General features: G+C 38.8%; 1 protein-coding gene and 1 long non-coding RNA gene across 3 annotated transcripts; one reads left to right on the forward strand and one right to left on the reverse strand.

The window, feature by feature from the left end:
• Window positions 1-3406: 3406 nt before the first annotated feature.
• On the reverse strand, window positions 3407-9202 carry LOC145433605 (uncharacterized). The gene is made up of 2 exons (XR_013913150.1): window positions 9001-9202; window positions 3407-3660 (listed from the first exon to the last, which is right to left on the reverse strand). It is a non-coding gene; the product is annotated as an uncharacterized LOC145433605 (long non-coding RNA).
• Window positions 3659-10666, forward strand: LOC145433604 (uncharacterized). 2 transcript variants are annotated; one of them, XM_080310744.1, is made up of 6 exons: window positions 3659-4227; window positions 4762-4926; window positions 5478-5543; window positions 5719-5844; window positions 9798-9887; window positions 9956-10146. In XM_080310744.1, the coding sequence occupies exons 1-6, from the start codon at window positions 4075-4077 to the stop codon at window positions 9998-10000; spliced, it is 645 nt and encodes a 214-aa protein (XP_080166870.1). In that variant the 5' UTR covers window positions 3659-4074; the 3' UTR covers window positions 10001-10146. The 2 variants fall into 2 exon arrangements, with proteins under 2 accessions (XP_080166870.1, XP_080166869.1); XM_080310743.1 differs by having other exon boundaries at window positions 9798-10666.
• The last annotated feature ends 6797 nt before the right edge of the window (window positions 10667-17463 follow it).

The following is a 17463-nucleotide window of genomic DNA, read 5'->3' on the forward strand; positions in this document are numbered from 1 at the left end:
AGTAAGATATAACTTATACGGAATAAGTAATGGCTCAGTGTATTAAGAAAGATAAATTTTCTTCAATAATATTCTTTTCAGCAAATGTGTCATGATTTCAATGCTCGGGGAAATCGACTTCGACTTCCAATTAGGGCAGGGGCGGGCAACATACGGCCCGCGGGCCGGATCTGGCCCGCGAAGGGATTTTGACCGACCCACAGAGAGTTTCTACCTTGAAAGTGAAATTCTAATCTGAAAGTACAATTGAATAGTATATTCATATTGAAATGAACCCGAATATTTTCGGCTGACACTCGTCAGCAACCAGTAGAGAATTGGAAAGAAAATTGTATAGCAATAATCGTAGAAAACGTGCATTACGCTCGGTGAAAAGCTCGCCCATGATGACTCATCCGCTCAAGGTTGATACTGAGCGATCAAAGGCCAGAAACTATGTCATTGACAAGCATTTGTTGGATAATCCAGCTTGTGCAAAAAATTATCGAGAACACAGATTTCGCGTCATCGGAAGGGGTCGCTCACACTTTCATCTGTGTCCCATGGAGGCGACCTATATCAAAAAATATTAGCCGAAGCTTTGTCTACAGAAGGAGTTCGTGTACCATCTTAAATGGTACATTGAACGCTCTCTAATTTGAGATTACATTCCAAGCTGGTGTCGACACATTTTGTGATGCGATTGCTGATATACAAGGTTCTTCCCAATTCTCTACTGGTTGCTAACGATTACCCCTGACGAGTGTCAGCCGAAAATATTCGGGTACATTTCAATATGATTATACCATTCAATTGTATATTGAACTTCTGTACCTCCAAGAAGCTCATTAATCTGAAACTATTGACAATTTTATGCGTCACACAATGAATCCCAGTTTGCCAACCTGGGAAAGATGGACATGAAACTACTTGCTCTGTTCGGGTGTACATCAGAGTTGGATCAATTACATTATTTCAGTTCAATTACAATTACAATTACAATTACTTTCATGCATGTTTCAATTACATTACAATTACAATTACTCCATGCTAAAAATATCAAATTACAATTACAATTACAATTACTCCTTGCATGCTTCAATTACATTACAATTACAATTACAATTGCTGCTGTTGAACATGTAATTGAATAATCATAAATTCAAGCGTGCTCCTTGACAACCGTAGCGTCGTATTTAACAACAATTCAAGTCTAGTTCAGATTGTGTAGTAATAAATGCGTTTATGTGCGTACATAGTATGCTATGTAAGATCTCATTGTGACGTAAGACGTAATATAAGCGTGTTTTGTATGCTCGGTAATTATGGCTCACGTAATTGGAAATGTAATATGGTATTTACCTAATTTCCTATGGGTTAGGATTAAGGATAGGGTGCAGTATGTCGTTGAAAAAGTATTATAATATATGCACGCGTTGGATTTGCGTATATAGTATATAATTAAAGAAATAATATTATTTTTATCGAGGGACGTAGGAATTAGGATGAGGAGTAAAAACAAAACCGTGCTTTGTCAGATAAGACGTTATATAATATCCAGTGGTCTGGTTAGTTAGCCAGACGAAGTAACGATGCAGCATCGTGATCTGAAATCGTATTGTAGATTGCCAACCCACGGATAGATGCGCAAGATGTGAGTCACGGATGAATGCACCGACAAACGTACTGCAGAGCCGGCTAAAAGCAGCAAACTTTGTAGTCCTAGAGCTGGCGATCCATGCGTCCAAATTTGATGCATCTGGTCTTTATCGTAAGCTATTGATGTACTAATTCCGAAAATACAAAATAAAATCTCGTCAGGGCAATGTATCTGCCATAAAATAGCCGTTTAAGGCCGACTTTTCTGAAAAGTGAGAGCGCTGCAGCAGCATGACCACAACAATTACCAATTACGCCCAGCGATTGTTCAGAACAATGCCGATTCCCAGACTTTCACGACTATTTTGGGATGGTACCATTGCCTGGAAATATACTTTTATTGCGGAATCAATGCGACACTAGCTGTCGATTAGGACCATACATATCAAATTTCGACGCTTGGATCACCAGCTATGGGACTATCAATTCTGCTGCTTTTAGCCGGCTCAGCAGTTTGCTTCTCGGCGTATTCAATCGTGAGTCTCGTGTTGCGAATCCATCCGTTGGTTAGTAATCTAAAAATTGTATACAATGGCAGCCGAGGCCAGCATAGCGGTAAAAAAAAAACTTCGCCCGCAAGGGCGCAGTCAAGGGCTTCCGCCAATGGATCCACCAAATTCCTTGTCGACATTTAAAGAGAATGCATTATAAGTCAAATATTTTATGTTGTGCTTGTCAGGTCTCAATAGCAATTTAATGTAATTGAAATTGAGCAAAATTTTTGTCAAATTACAATTACAATTACAATTACACAAAATAAAAATGCTTCAATTACAATTAAATTACAATTACATTGAAAAATGTAATTATTACATTCAATTACAATTGATCCAACTCTGGTGTACATATATTTTCGACCGTAAACATTAACGAGACAAGGCTACGTTCCAATATAACTGATATATAAACCAATGATGATGATATTAACGTGCAGTCTTTACTAAGAGTTTCTACATACTACATGCAGCCCGCGTCCAAACAACTAGTTGACAACTCTCACCGGCCACAGATGTCCGATTGACTTCAACAGCTATGTTAATAAATTCATTAGATAGGCTACTGTTTTGGTGTCAAGGCTTTATACTCAATGTTTACATTAAGTACGATTTATTTCTTATATAGTTGGATAAATATACGATTAATGTTTATATTCTGAAATCCAGACCGCAGAGTGCTTCATTTTCCCATATACGGCCCGCCGATCGAAGATGTTGCCCTGAATTAGGGTATCATTACGTTTTGACCCAGGGATATCCCTGGTTTTGACCGAAGTGAGAATGAGAAGACAACCATTTAATTACGTCAACGCAGTTCTGCCGCGCAGATTTATAGCCTCCGGTTGAGAATAGTGCTAATGCAGTGCTAGCGCGACGTAGTGCTAGATGATTTATTCAGGAGACCACGCCACTAAATGATTCCGATTTATATTGTTATCGTACCAATTTGTTACGGCAACAAGAAGCTTACGGGGATGTATCATAAATTGAGTATGGCGTGACTCTGAGGGATATGAACAAAAATTTAGAGAGATACAAGAGAAAACAGTTTATCCCAGTTGTCCACTCAAGCATGTCAAAATGTGATTTTACAAAGCGATTGAATACTTTGTAAGTCATTCGCATACGCTTAAAAGAATGAAGGGGAGCTATACTTGATCGCTTGAATTATACACAATTTAGAGCGACGAGCATACAAGACTCCCGGCTGTTCATTCATAGAAAATTGAGAGATTGCGTCGCCCCGGGCGCATAATCAGGACAGCAAGCAGTCAGCTGTGTTACAAAGATGTTGATATCATATGGAACAGACATAGAAGGAGATATCAGCAATAGAATAAATTGAGTGATAGCTCTATCATTGTTCGTAGCATAGTACAGTCATCATCATTCCAATCCTCAAGGTCCCTCTAAAACATGAGTGGCCAAGATGGCGGTTTGATCGAGAGACTTCATCGGGTCGCTTCGACTTCTTCCAATCTCTTCACTGTAACGCAATCTAGTAGATTTTTGAACTGATGAAATTCTTAAAAAAGAGAAAGTTATGTAATGTATAGTGTTATTGAAGATTTATTGACTTATTGACTGTTTTCGTAGGATACAGTACATAGTCAAAACTATAACGAGCTGAAGGGAGATAGATGTCAGTACTTTTGTAACAACTCTCACTCGAGTCACATCTGGATTACGCCGATATTTGCAATCCGTCGGATTTAACCCACAAAATTCCGAGTATGATTGTTCAGGGTTGTGATGTCATCAGAAAAATCTTTTGAAATTGTTACGAGTTTCTGACCACAATGAGTTTTGCTCGGCTGGATTTCGTCTGGTTGCGTGAATGTCTGTAGCTTAATTCGTTTTGGACCTGTAGGCCTATGATGTACATTGTACATTGTACACATGTACAGTCAGTTCTTGAAGTGTATCACGTTGAGTTTAGATGACAACATACAGACCGTCGAAGCAAAAGCTGTACGATGTAGTTCCTTGTTCGATCGCAATTCTTGTGTTGTTATGCATAGTTAGCGTGGTGACCGCAATCATAGTAGGAGTTCTGATCGCGAAACCCGGGTTATTGGCGCTAAATTTTAAGGTAAGTTTACTGAAATACGTAGGATGACTGCTGCTGGAGGTTATTAGGATTCAATTGCAATCTTACCGGCTCCGTGCAACGATAGAACTGGGTGAATATTTGAAGAGGTACGAAGTATCTTTACTATCGCGAGTACTAAATAGGCATTGTACACTTACACTACTCACCCAACTTGTATATAACACTTTTTGTCACAAAACTACTTACTTTTTACGCATTGACTCTCCGAGGTTGCAAGTAGTTTTTGGATAGATCTACATCACATTTGTGAATAAGTATATGATAAGAGATGGACAAAATGGCTCGTGTATCATTATGACAGCAGACCTATATGTTTTCGAAAATTGCTTTATTTGTAATGCCCTCAGTCATTTTGTATCGTCACGACGATTCAGGACTCATTAAACACCTACTTGCTATTTTCCTCACGAATCTAGACTGTCACCGTGCTAAACATAATCATAAATCCCCTTTATTGGTGCCTGGTGGAAAGGTTTTCGATTCCTTTCTCGATTACGATCATGTACTTTACAGACAGCAACTTGCGTTTCCTCGCACTCCGATTACAAAGCGGACATGCCTTGCGACTGCAGCGGGATATACAGTGACGATCCCCATTGCAAGTCGAGCTTTCCATGTTACCAAATCACGGTCATGTTTGAGCCGAGTCGCGAGATTATCAAACACAACGAAAGTCACGTGAGTAAAATTGGTTCGCAATTGAAAGCGTCAGTTTTATAACATAGACTGTTGCCTGGTCGTTATGCGTTTGACTGCTTATAAAAACGTCTTATATGTTATATGCTACTCGGATCTGTTTATTCAGACCAAATAAAGAGTCTCGTGCTGTTTCCATTTGTTATTAAATTGATACATACGACATCTTTCACGCCTGGTTATGACGCAGATAACTGTCATACCTTCGTCGTTTGGTTATCAATAGTTTGACGGGAGCAAGCATATTTAGCAACACCAATGAACTAGAGATTGACATATAGAGCCTACTGGACTTTAGGTAGTCGGTACGCGCCAAAATTTTAGGAAACAGGATAGGATGCGGAATCAGACTATTTGCGAAATTGCTAGTAACTTTTTATTTGTCAAGGATTTAACGCGTGAAAACATGTACGCGGACCTCCAAGGTGTCCACTGTCCATCCATGGACTCAGGTTAATAACCCCCCGTTTAAACATTCCATCATATTCTCTTGGCGTTGTCCTTGATAATAATCGGAAGCATCTTTATGACAGATGTACTTCAAAAATGAAGCCGTTCTGAGGGAAACCGAAGCGGATTTTTCCGATCCAAACAGTCAGGTAATGCAAAATAGCAAAAGAGCATTATTTACTTGCAAAATATGAATAAGCTTACTGAATATATATGAAGCCGCCTTGATTGAGGCGCCTTTATAATGTATTGCACGGAAATGACTTGGACAATAATGGACATACATACCGAGTGATTAACACATCGCGTAACTTCAAATGACAGTGTTCCTTTCGGCAATGTCACCCGGATTACAAGAAAAACAAAGTGGTATCCGAAGCTTTCAGAAACCAGTACGGCGATACAGGTGATTCGTTCCTGTGCTTCTACAACCCCCACAATATGAACCAGGTACGATGAATGTTTCGGATTAGGCATTCGACAAGGGTTCTTATTCTTAACCTTTTTCGTACCCCTTCCCCCTCAACAAGAACCGTTATAATAGGGGGGTTACCATACGTCCTCTTTTAAGAGGATTTGTCCTCTTTTTTGACTTTTGTGAAAGTGTCCTCGGAGGACGCCCTTTTGTCCTCTTATTTGAGATTTTGTCCTCTTTTTTGAAAATTTAGGTCAAGCTTAGAGCAATATGCGAGTGATATGCCGTAAATTAGCACAGAAGTGACGCTCCGGCGGGCATTTCGGAGTGAAAAACGGTGATTTGAGCGCTGAGCGAAAAGTTGACTTTTTTTTTAGTCATCCACCTAGCATTGTGGAGAGAAAAACGGTATTTTGAGCTCTAAGCGGAAAATTGAACTTTTTTTTTTTTTTAGTCAACCGATCACAAAGTTGGAAAAATTCACCGATTTTTGAGAATTCTTCTCCTGTTTTGCAAGTCTCAAATTTCTGAAAAAGTGTCCTCTTTTTAGATTTACAAAATATGGTAAGCATACGTTATAACCTTTAAGCATTTCAAATAAAATGTGGACCGGATATAGATTATGGGTAAAACCACTGGCCGTTACGTTCACAGAACGGAGGCATTTTAGTAGTTGAGGACACAAACATACTTCCGTAAAATATCGATATCGGCCATCTGAGCTAAAAATATATCGGCACTTTTCGTGACGTCACACCACAGTAGTATGATCAGGGAACTATAATATGCGACCACAACACCGAAAATGAATGCCGGCTTGCATCCTGAAGCGGTCAAAGTAGTCATCGTAGGTACACCAGTAGAAGTAGAATTAACGTCGTGCATTTCTACTCGAGTGCAACTAGAAGTGACGATTTCCAAGTAAGTAAAAATGTAAGAATTTTATAGGCCTAAAAACTGAATACTGTTAAGTAGAATTAGTGTAAAATAATAGCTACTGGAGTATTTAGTGCAAGTAGGTAAAAACCAGGGCTGTGGAGTCGGAGTCGGAGTTGGGCTAATATTCGCTTGATGGAGTCGGAGTCGGAGTCGGAGTTGGGAAAACTATAATGGCTGGAGTCGGAGTCGGAGTCAGAGTCGTGGGAAAATACTGACTGGAGTCGGAGTTTATGAAAATGACCCTGACTTCGACTCCGACTCCGACTCCAACTTCTCAATCACGAAAACAATTGCTTTCAAAGGATTTTCAATATAATTTTTATGTACCACCAATCACTGTTTTTAATAATCATACAGATCAGGTGCGACCAACCCGTGTCACGCAGGCCAAATGTGGCCCGCGAGAAGGTTTTGTGTTGTCTGCGAGGTAATTCTCGAAATTATTTATAACATCAGGTAAAATTGCAAGGCCAACCAAAATTTGATTAGCCTGACCGCGAAATTTGATGATGACTAAAACATCAGCCAGCTCTGACGCATTGGCGTATCCGGGGACCAGCCACATTTATCGCAGATCTTCGTATATGACCATAAATAGATTATTTCGTAGCAGATTTATTGAACTTGGAATTGAGTCTAACTATATTCGCAATTAGTAGATAACGTGTCGTCCAACATGCGGCTTAGCTTGTGCTCTCGCAGCGAGATCGTCGACGACGAAACATTTGCACAAAATGATAGAGGCATATTCACCGAAACCGTCGATATTGCCATGTCTAACGTTGAATAATTCTGTCCTTGCCAAATGAGCCCAGTGGTGTACAGATGCGACCCCCGATATCTGTTAATAGCATACTTATTTATAGAATTCAGTCATTAAGCGCGACCAGAGCATGACTACACACTGGACAGTTTCATGACATAATTGTTATCAATTTTACAGCGTAGTAATATAAATATTGTTTGCAATGTTACCTAATTCGGTTCACTTCTATTGGATGTCTAAGAAAGGTTATCAACATTCCAGTTGCCCGCGCAATGGTTCGTAAATCTCATGTGTCCCTTTGGCCGAAAAAGTCGGCCACCCCTGATATCGATAAAATTAGACATTACTTGCAAATTACAATTCAGTTGCACAGAGGAAGAAAATCGCAATATGCATTTTCGCGATGCAATCAAAATTGATGCAACTTTCGGAATTATACCATGATACTGTGGCAGAGCAAATGCATAGGTTTTGTAAAATTATAAAATCGATGTAAATGTAACCAAACGATGCTTCCCACTTGACAAAATTGAAAATATTTGTAGTGTAGCTTATAGCTGTTTGGGTCGAACAAATGATTAAGAAAGACTGCAAGTCTTAGTCTCTTAGTACTTGAATACTTGACTAAGTACATGTAGACTAGACATAGGCTATGATATTTGACTACTTACTAAATTTCATTTATGACCAATGTCTATTAGTAGTAAGAGTGTGTGTGCTTGTAATCAGTATAGTGTGTAGTTAGAAAATTAGTAAGTTCAATCTCTGTATTAGTTGCTGACTCATGCACATGTGCAAGAGCTACAATTGGATTTTTTATCTACATTTTGTATATACAGGATTAGATATATGTCATATTTTAATGATTCATACATATCAGGATATTAGAGAGTCCATGTTATAAAAACTTATAAAATATGACAAAGGGTGGATATTTAGCAAATCATTCCTTCATGTTAACTGCATAGTGGATAATTCGAGCTGTGCCACATTGAAACAATTTTCCATGCCACCGTTGATCACATGTTTGAATATGTTTAATGGTTGTACGATAGTCATTCAACCGACAGTGTGGCATATAATTTTCGAAGTAAATTGGTAATGCTGTTGTAGTCGGAGTCGGAGCCGGAGTCGGTAAGTTTAAATACTCGGGAGTCGGAGTCGGAGTCGGTACGTTTAAAGACTCAGGAGTCGGAGTCGGAGTCGGTATATTGAAAATGTGTGGAGTCGGAGTCGGAGCCGGAGTCGGTGGTAAAATTTACCGACTCCACAGCCCTGGTAAAAACTGCTTGGAAACGGTACTACTTGAAAAACGCTCTGGAGTTTTTGTAATGCGCCTTATGCTAGCTGCAGCAATTTATCGGCTGAATATATCGGGGTTATCGGTGAAAGTGATAATCATCAGTTTTATCGGTATCGACACAACAATCCGATCGGTTGCGTCCTAACTAAATACCCACAATCCACACGATATAAGTAGAGTTACCTTACATAGCCTTCTTTGTCCTCAGTTTTGAAGAAATGTCCTCCCTTCGTCCAAGTGACCTCCTTTGTGACAATTTGTCCTCCTTTTTAGCCCAAGATGCCCCAAAAGACCACAAAAGACGTTAAGTTACGGCTTAAAGATAGTAGACGGGTTACGCGGGAGCATGGCCTACTTGGCCATGGCGGGAGTAAAGTCTGAAAAATGACCTGTTTTTAGTCAACACAGCAAAATTTCTGGCAAATATAACAAAATCAGCTGTTTTCAATTTCGGTAAACTAACTTTTAAATTTTATAAAAGTGTCCTCTTGCCGTGATTCCAAAATATGGTAACCCTGCATAAAAGCCAATGCAGATGCACACCACTAGTAAGGACCATAGCGGTTGTCAATTTCGTTTTTCTCAGAGCGTCACTTCATCTATCCGGATAACGCTGTTCTATCACTATCGTAGGTTAGGCCTACCCTTATAGTTGACAATATTATGGCACCCACTTGTCCACAAGTACTGTAAAGAGGAACCTACTTTTCTTTTATAATCGACCGGTCAAATAAATCAGCTGCTTGAAAGAGAACACAGTTGTTGCAAATTTAGATCGTGCTATTGTTCCCCGATTGAGCATAAATGAGTTTACAATAGTTGACCGTTCGCGTAAAATACAATTGTTCACCTGTACTAGCATGAAATTCAGTACGGCAGTAAACATGATGAATGTAGTGATGTTTTGAAATGATGAAATTATTAAACCAAACCAAACCAAACCAAACTAAACTGAACTTAACATGAACATTTATATTTAGGTTGTTGCGAAAAAAAGATTCCACTCCAGTCACATTCTCTTGGCGCTAATTCTTCCGTCGTCATTGTTCCTGCTTTTTCTGCTCATACTGGTAACAATGTGCATTATCCAATACCTAAAAGCAGAAAGAAAAAAACGACAGCCTCAAACCAATGCCAGGTCGGGCCCGAGGAACTATCTCGGAAGAGACATGCCAGCATTTGAGCCCGACGAGTCAGTCGAAAACCCACAGCCTTTGCCGGATCCATTCGCGTCAATCAACGACATGCTGTCGTCAGACAGCGGAGAGAAACGTAGATGCAGTGATGTGGAGCAGGATCAGCAGCATGTCGACAACGTCTCGTATTCCCAAGTGGAGTCGGTAGAAATCAGCAGCGTAGGAATGGAGGAAAACGAAGAAATTATTCAACCAGAGAATCAAATGTCAACGGCGATGTGATATGGGCTGACTGTTTTGTAAACTGCATTGATGATCCGCAGAATCGATTAATCCGGAAACATTGAGGAGGATGTGCAGTGCGCTGTACAGTACAGTGTCCATCGGCTACTACTCGCTGTTATGGTGGAAGTGAGATGTAAATGGCACGTGATTCGAACCTTTCGATTGATGATGTGAAGACGTTATACATCGGCCATGCGACGACAATACGTAATTCATACTGGTGGGTCGTTACGGAAAAATATACTGCTGACTTCATAAGAAATTTGAATTTCTTCAACTTCGTAACTTTATGATTAATGTGTCACGAGTATTTTATTCTTCGTGGGGCGGTACCAAATGTTTGAGAGTCGGACGCCCTTTATTGATTTTGCCAAACGAAAATAAGACGGAAAATAAATTCAATACAATTGCCTTTTCGTACAATGCAATAGCCTTTCTCGCGCGATCAATGCTTATGCCTAATGCGCAAAGTAACAAACGAATAAACAGGGCGCGACGGCGGAATGATTGGACTTCTATCAAAGTAGACTGTATTCGTGCTCAATGTATCGTCAGTATCACATCTTAGTATATATGCATGGACTCCAACACCATATTTGTTGAGAACCTTATATCGCATACACGGTGTTGATGGGTTTGAGACTTCGTATGCAGCAGATGGTTTTGTTTTGCGGCTCTTGTTACGTCATTATTCAGTTCCAATGTCATCAGTTAAGTTATAATTAGCCTACTCGCCTAACCAAGTTCACGACCCAACCCCCTAGCCATATGTCAGGGATATATCTGGAACGTCAGAACTAGATATATCTTTCATTATTCAATTATTCGAAACATTACGCTGATCAACACATATTTTTAGGCAAACAAGGTATGAGTGGTTTTTGGGGTTGTGAAGGCCACTGATTCCGAATACGGCCTTAGTTTCTTCAAATTGGCTCTAGTTTTGGAGATAACCCATGGGGCTATTTTGATTAAAATCTCATATTTTCGCTGTGTGGGCTGGATAAAAATTCGGCTCAGTCGTGCTATAAAGTTCAGAAATTCAATCTACTGGTTATTTCTACACACTGAAGACTGTTTTAAATCAAAATACAGCAGCAGCACTATATTTAGGGGTATTCGCTTTATCATAGTCGAGGACTTTCACGGATATCATGTGCATAAATAAAGTCCAATCATAATATAAGTATATACCTGGATACTCAAATAACGTTGCATTAATTCAATCAGTTTTAAGTGAACCACCTATTGTAAATTCAAAATAATCCGTTGGAACATAATATTAATCAGTTATCGTAAAAAACATTGTTTCTTGTACGTATTTCGCTTGTGAGCAATTTAACGCAGTTTCTCGAAAGATTGCAGCAATAGTCTGCCATAATATATTCATTTCATCTGCCCTGATATCGTTCTCCTGTTGCTTTAATGTCTTGGTGGAGCCTTTCCCTTTGCTTTTCCCTCAAATCAACATGATGGTCAGGAAATATATCAAAATTCCTGAACATGTTTGCTCCAAGTTTTCAATATGCAGATACCGATTTTCGGACCATCTGCATGTTTTTGGGGGGGGTTTGTGATCTTCCAAAGAGTTTTATTTACAACATCATAAAAGAAATTCCATGTAGGCCTACTGATCTCCTGTTCTTGATATGAAATTGGAATTTTCCACCCGTATTCGAATCTGAGATCCATCAAAGATATATCAGGTTCAAACTTCTCGTTTGATAGGGATAATAGGTATCCCACTTTGTTGGCTCAGCGGATAATTATCCATTTACAATAGGCTTACCATATTTTGGAAATGTAAAAAGAGGACACTTTTTCAGAAATTTCAGACATGCAAAACTGGAGAAGAATTCTCAAAAACCGGTAAATTTTTCCCACTTCGTGATCGGTTGACTAAAAAAAAAGGTCATCACTTCCGCTCAGAGCTCAAAATAACGTTTTTCTCTCCACATTGCCAGGTGGATGACTAAAAAAAAAGGTCTTCTTTACGCTCAGAGCTAAAATCACCGCTTTTCCCTCCGAAATACCCGCCGGAGCTTCACTTCTGCGCTAATTTGCGGCATATCACTCGCAATTTTCTCTAAATCTGACCTAAATTTTCAAAATAGAGGACAAAATCTCAAAAAAGAGGACAAAAGGGCGTCCTCCGAGGACACTTTCAAAAAAGTCAAAAAAGAGGACAAATCCTCTTAAAAGAGGACGTATGGTAAGCCTAATTTACAAGTCAAAAGAGACGTGACGCATATGCGTTGGCGTATTGTAGTTACAAGCTTTCTATAAGGACAAATTTGATAGCTTTATATCCTATACTCACCTTTCGTCTTGTTAGAATGAACATGGTTGCAATTAGTACAGAAGAAAATACATTTCTTTTGTGTAAAAGTACAAGTTTAGGCTTGACAAATTGCTTTTTTGACAAACAAAGATCTCTCATCAGGTCATCTTAATATTGATGGAGTAACTGAGAACGACGTGAGGGTTCTTCATAATCAATTATATATTTATATGCAGTATAACAGGAGAAAATGATTTACTTCCGTGTTACAACTATTTGCTTGCTTACTTCTAGTGTTGCGGGGACTAAATAAAATAAAATGCAATACCCTAAATAAGGACGGGTGTACTACTATACGACTATCACATATATTCACGACCATACACGCTAGTTTTTTGCGGTTTCTTTCGACTTTCCTTCGTGGTATCAGTTCTACCATGCACAAGGTCTGTGTTGCTGTTCTTTCGGCGTCTTTTCTGAAGCCCAGCGAATGACGCATACAACGAATCAGAAAACGAAGATGAGTTAAAAAGAGCGATACTGATAAATACCAGTAATGCTGTTTGTCGGACATTATCACCTGGCTGGGCAACCGCGGCTACGTAATATACGGGCCATCCTGAATTCATCACAGATCGATTTTCAAAATCAGGTAGGCCTCGCGATCAACCGTCGCTCGATTGTCGAGTAACATTGGTTGTTCTTGACACTTTGTTAACATATGTTGCTTTTGAGAGAGAGGGAGAGAGAAAGAGAGAGAGAGAGAGTCTTTATTTTCATCCAACCAAAATACATAACACACGGCAGTGGTGGTGGTACAGAAAATATGCATGCACAGAGCACAGTTGCACACTTGCACAGTATTCGGTATTAGATAGAAATGATCGATAAGACCGTGGTCTGATCACACCAGCATCAAACAGGTACACTTGACTCTAAACAGTCTGGCTGTAAAAACTGTTACGATAGTTAAAAAAATAAAATAGAAGAACAATTAAACGATGGTAGCAAATGATCAATGAAGCAATGTCTGGGCGAGGTAGGGCAACAGTGCTAGTGTAACGACAAGAGGTGATCAAGTAGGGCTTTTTTGAATCTATTATAAGGCAATTCACGGATATGTGGTGGTAATGCATTTCAGATGATAGGTCCCGAGTATAGTCGATAGATCTCTTAGTTAGGTTGCTATTGGGTGGGGGTAAGTAGATATTTCCATTAGACGAGGATCTCGTGTAATGGGAGTGAACATTTTCAGCAGGCATGAAAAAGTCATCAAACACAGGAGGCAAACTATTGGAAAAATATTTATAAATGACTTTTGATGCTTCAATGCGATATAGTTTGTTAACTTGCAAAATTCGGTCCCTACGGTAGTGGCGCGATCTGGCTCTCGATTTTGCGTTGCTGCTCCTGTTATCAATCAATCAATCAATCAATCAATGAATCAATCAATCAATCAATCAATGGACATATAAAATTTTCATTTACCCAAGACACACATAATGTACAATGCGATATACAACGCACACAATGCGATGTAATGAGCAGAAAAGGGGATGCCGAACGACCAACCAGTTGAGGTCTCTTGAACTGGCATCCACCTCGACCTAGTGCCCGATGTCACAGTCTTATTCGATGTTATTTCTTCGCAGGTCCTTTTTATAAGCTATTTCTTGCTCTTTTTATTTCTTTATCGGGTCTTTTTTGGGCTTATTTTGTCACCGTAAGAACAACGACACGGGGTACGAGGAGCCCAGAATAATCTCAGATGCGGGAATCGAATGGAAATAATATCATAACCAAATCTACTGTAGTATTCACTGGTTTACAGCAAATTTTAAACGGAGATGCGATAACGAAGTTCTGGAAGAGTTTTGTCCCCGTGATTCCGAATATGCCCTTATTTATTTGATAGTACATCGTGTTATTGAGATATTTGCAATTTAAATTTTGACGGTTTTGCTATATACCCTCATAAAAGGAAGATTGAGCAGTGCATTGTAATTAGGGTTGCACATAAAACAAAAATCAATCAAAACAAACATGTTTAAATCAAGGCCCTTGTTTAAAACACGTTTTTTAAGCCATGACGTCACGAATATTCATTCGTTACGTCATAATGGATAGACATTCTCAATTGAAAATATAATGTAAATGTAGCTCCTTTGACGAAATAGGCTTCCAATAGGCATCGCCATGCAGCATTTTTACTGTTGGCGGTCATCATCATCAGAACATTTATTCCGTACCAATGATCTATAGCTATGTACTAAAGCTGTTGAACCGACTATTTCGAGGTTTCAATCCATCCCATATCGTATAGGCTACGTCGGCTATATTGGGTGGTAATAGTCCGTATATAGGTTCATACAACATGTTTTTTGGGAAGTATTTACACGATTATGGCATAATTATACAACTTGAAAAAGGCCTATGTTTATAACACTGTTTAAAACATGTTTAAACAAAGTGTTTTAAACAACCATTTGTTTTAAATGCAAACTTAATTGTAATCCAATTGTGAATTTATGTGCCTGCCTGTTGCTTATGTCGTCGATAATAAGGTATCGAGGAGGTTTTGCCTATACATTTTCGCATAAATGATATATTGAGCAGTTAATTCTAGATGTAGATATACTGCTTGAGATATGGTGTGTACGTATTTTGTACTAATAATAAGATCCAGTGTGACATTTCATCGCGGGATAGAGACAAAAAATGTACGTACCACATGGTTTGCACAATTGGCTGCACAAACAAACGTCGTCGATCCCTATTGCTGTTCCCATGATATGACGAGGACACATAGACTACATTCAAGGCTGGTATTTCTATACCTTATCAATGTGTATGGGTTTTCTTCGTAAAGTAAAATCGTTTAACCCAACTCAGTGAGGAGACGTGTGTCACATACACAGGTGGTCAGTAATGAAGTACTTCTACTTTTTGAAGTACTTGCAGTAGATTTTTCCTACTTTTTAAGTAGTTATGATTTTAGACTACTTCTACTTCTACTTCTACAGTTTTCAGTTTTGTAGGCAAAAATAACCGTAGAATTCCTACTTACTTACTTACTTGTGAACCACCACTTCTACTTCTACTTGAGTAGAAATTCCGGCGTTACTTCTACTTCTATTTGAATAGCGACGGTGACTACATTGACCACCTCTGGTCACATACGATGCTTCAATGTGCGTTTTGCTCCCGCCTGATCTTGTAACGAGTTTGTAAGAGATTTGTATCTTTCCAAAGAAAAGTCAGAACTGCTTTCATCAAGATTAAAAGAAGATAAATTGATTTAAGGAGATGGAGTAATCATTCAATTAAAAAAAAACGGAGCTTGGACCTTATCACCGCATCCAAAGTAGATCGACACCTTCGCTATAACGTCCCGACGTTTATGACTTACTAAAAAATCGCGGTGAATACGCAATGTTGATAGTAGATTTCCATCGACTATTTGAAGAGAAGTGTAAAAGTTATATTGCTGTACGATAGAAATATAAAGCTGCCAATTTCATACAGTACATTGTTTTCATGTAAGAGAATGTTTTGAAAGCATCAGACTTCTTATGGGAGCTATTCAGTGCATTTCTTGGTGGGGTTTATGACGGACAAGGGAGGGAGGGTAAAGCTGCTTAATCTAATACTGTGACGTCACAATGCTATTCAACAATATAGTGTATAACTGTATATATAGGTAGATCGAGGGTGATGTAGCTATGGGTTCACCACTGGGGCCGATTTTAGCGAATATCTTAGCAGGGTTTCATGGAGATAAGATCTTTACACTTTGAAGCAAACAGCCGCTTTACCGTCGCTACGTCATGCGTACAAAGGAACATTATATGCTAAATAGTTTGAAGTGAAATGGAATTGCGTGTATATTTTTAATTTAATTTAATAATTTTCAGAAAAAAACAAATTTGACGGTTTCTTGGAAAAGTGATGTGCTGGGAAAAAAGCTAAAGGCGTATTTGGAATCAGCGTGCAAATACATTTAAAATCATCCATGCAGTCATCACGTCCTCCTTTAAAAATTTGAGTGACATTTGTTGGCCAATGATTATATCTTTCCGTATAAACTCTCAACACCTGCGGTTCGAGAGGTCCTGCTCACCTTTTTCGTGATTGATTTATATGCTTTTCCACACGACGAGAGGATGTGAATTAGCAAAAATACCACGACAGTACATTATACAAATTCAATAACATCTTGGCGCGTTACGTAATTCTTAGAGGTGGTCAAAGTAGTCAAGAAAGCTACTCAAGTAGAAGTAGAAGTAGCGAAGAAAAAATCCACTCAAGTACGAGTAGAAGTACTTCTTCCATAAGCAACCTAAAACTACTTGAAGTAGAATTGACTGACTTTAAATCTACTCAAGTAAGTAAGTAAGTGTGAAAACGGTCGTAATTCGTCCGTATGGATTGTCAAAATGTGCAAATTGAGCTATGCGAAAGGTGCCAAGCCTGATTCATATTGATGCATACCAGGAGGTATTCAATTTTCGAGAGCATTAGCATACGTACGCATCATAGGATGAAAATGATAGTATTGATATGGAAATGCGATACTATAATCCTCTGTTTAATCGAACAGCACGTTTTAGACAATATCATGGTATGGTGCACTCCCCCATATTATAAGGCCCGTAGTTTAGACGAAGAGCAATACGGAGAAGTTGTATAGAATACGGTGTAAACACTTTGCGCCATTAGTAAACGTGAATAAAAATATGGTGGAGCGTAAAAATGCCATATTGTGTAGCTTTATTTCCGGAAATTAAAAGCGTTACTACGCATGCTTTTATACTTAACATGTCTGTTATCCAGACAAAAGAACTGCTATTAATTAGAACTCAAAGTATATGATACTGGAAATTGAAAGTGTTATATAAATACTACTTTTAAAAGCGGAAAATATATTTCATGTCTTTGGTCCAG

Source organism: Botryllus schlosseri, chromosome 2 (genome assembly GCF_051294905.1).
Source record: "Botryllus schlosseri isolate E-star chromosome 2, Bs_hap1, whole genome shotgun sequence".
Classification (NCBI taxonomy): domain Eukaryota; kingdom Metazoa; phylum Chordata; class Ascidiacea; order Stolidobranchia; family Styelidae; genus Botryllus; species Botryllus schlosseri.

What these genes read in the sequence shown, in the direction of transcription:
- LOC145433604 (XM_080310743.1), top strand. Translation starts at nt 4,075, where the DNA reads ATGACAACATACAGACCGTCGAAGCAAAAGCTGTACGATGTAGTTCCT. An exon ending in TCAAACACAACGAAAGTCAC is followed by an intron (nt 4,927 to 5,477) that starts GTGAGTAAAATT and finishes TCTTTATGACAG; the next exon opens with ATGTACTTCAAAAATGAAGC. An exon ending in TTTCCGATCCAAACAGTCAG is followed by an intron (nt 5,544 to 5,718) that starts GTAATGCAAAAT and finishes TTCAAATGACAG; the next exon opens with TGTTCCTTTCGGCAATGTCA.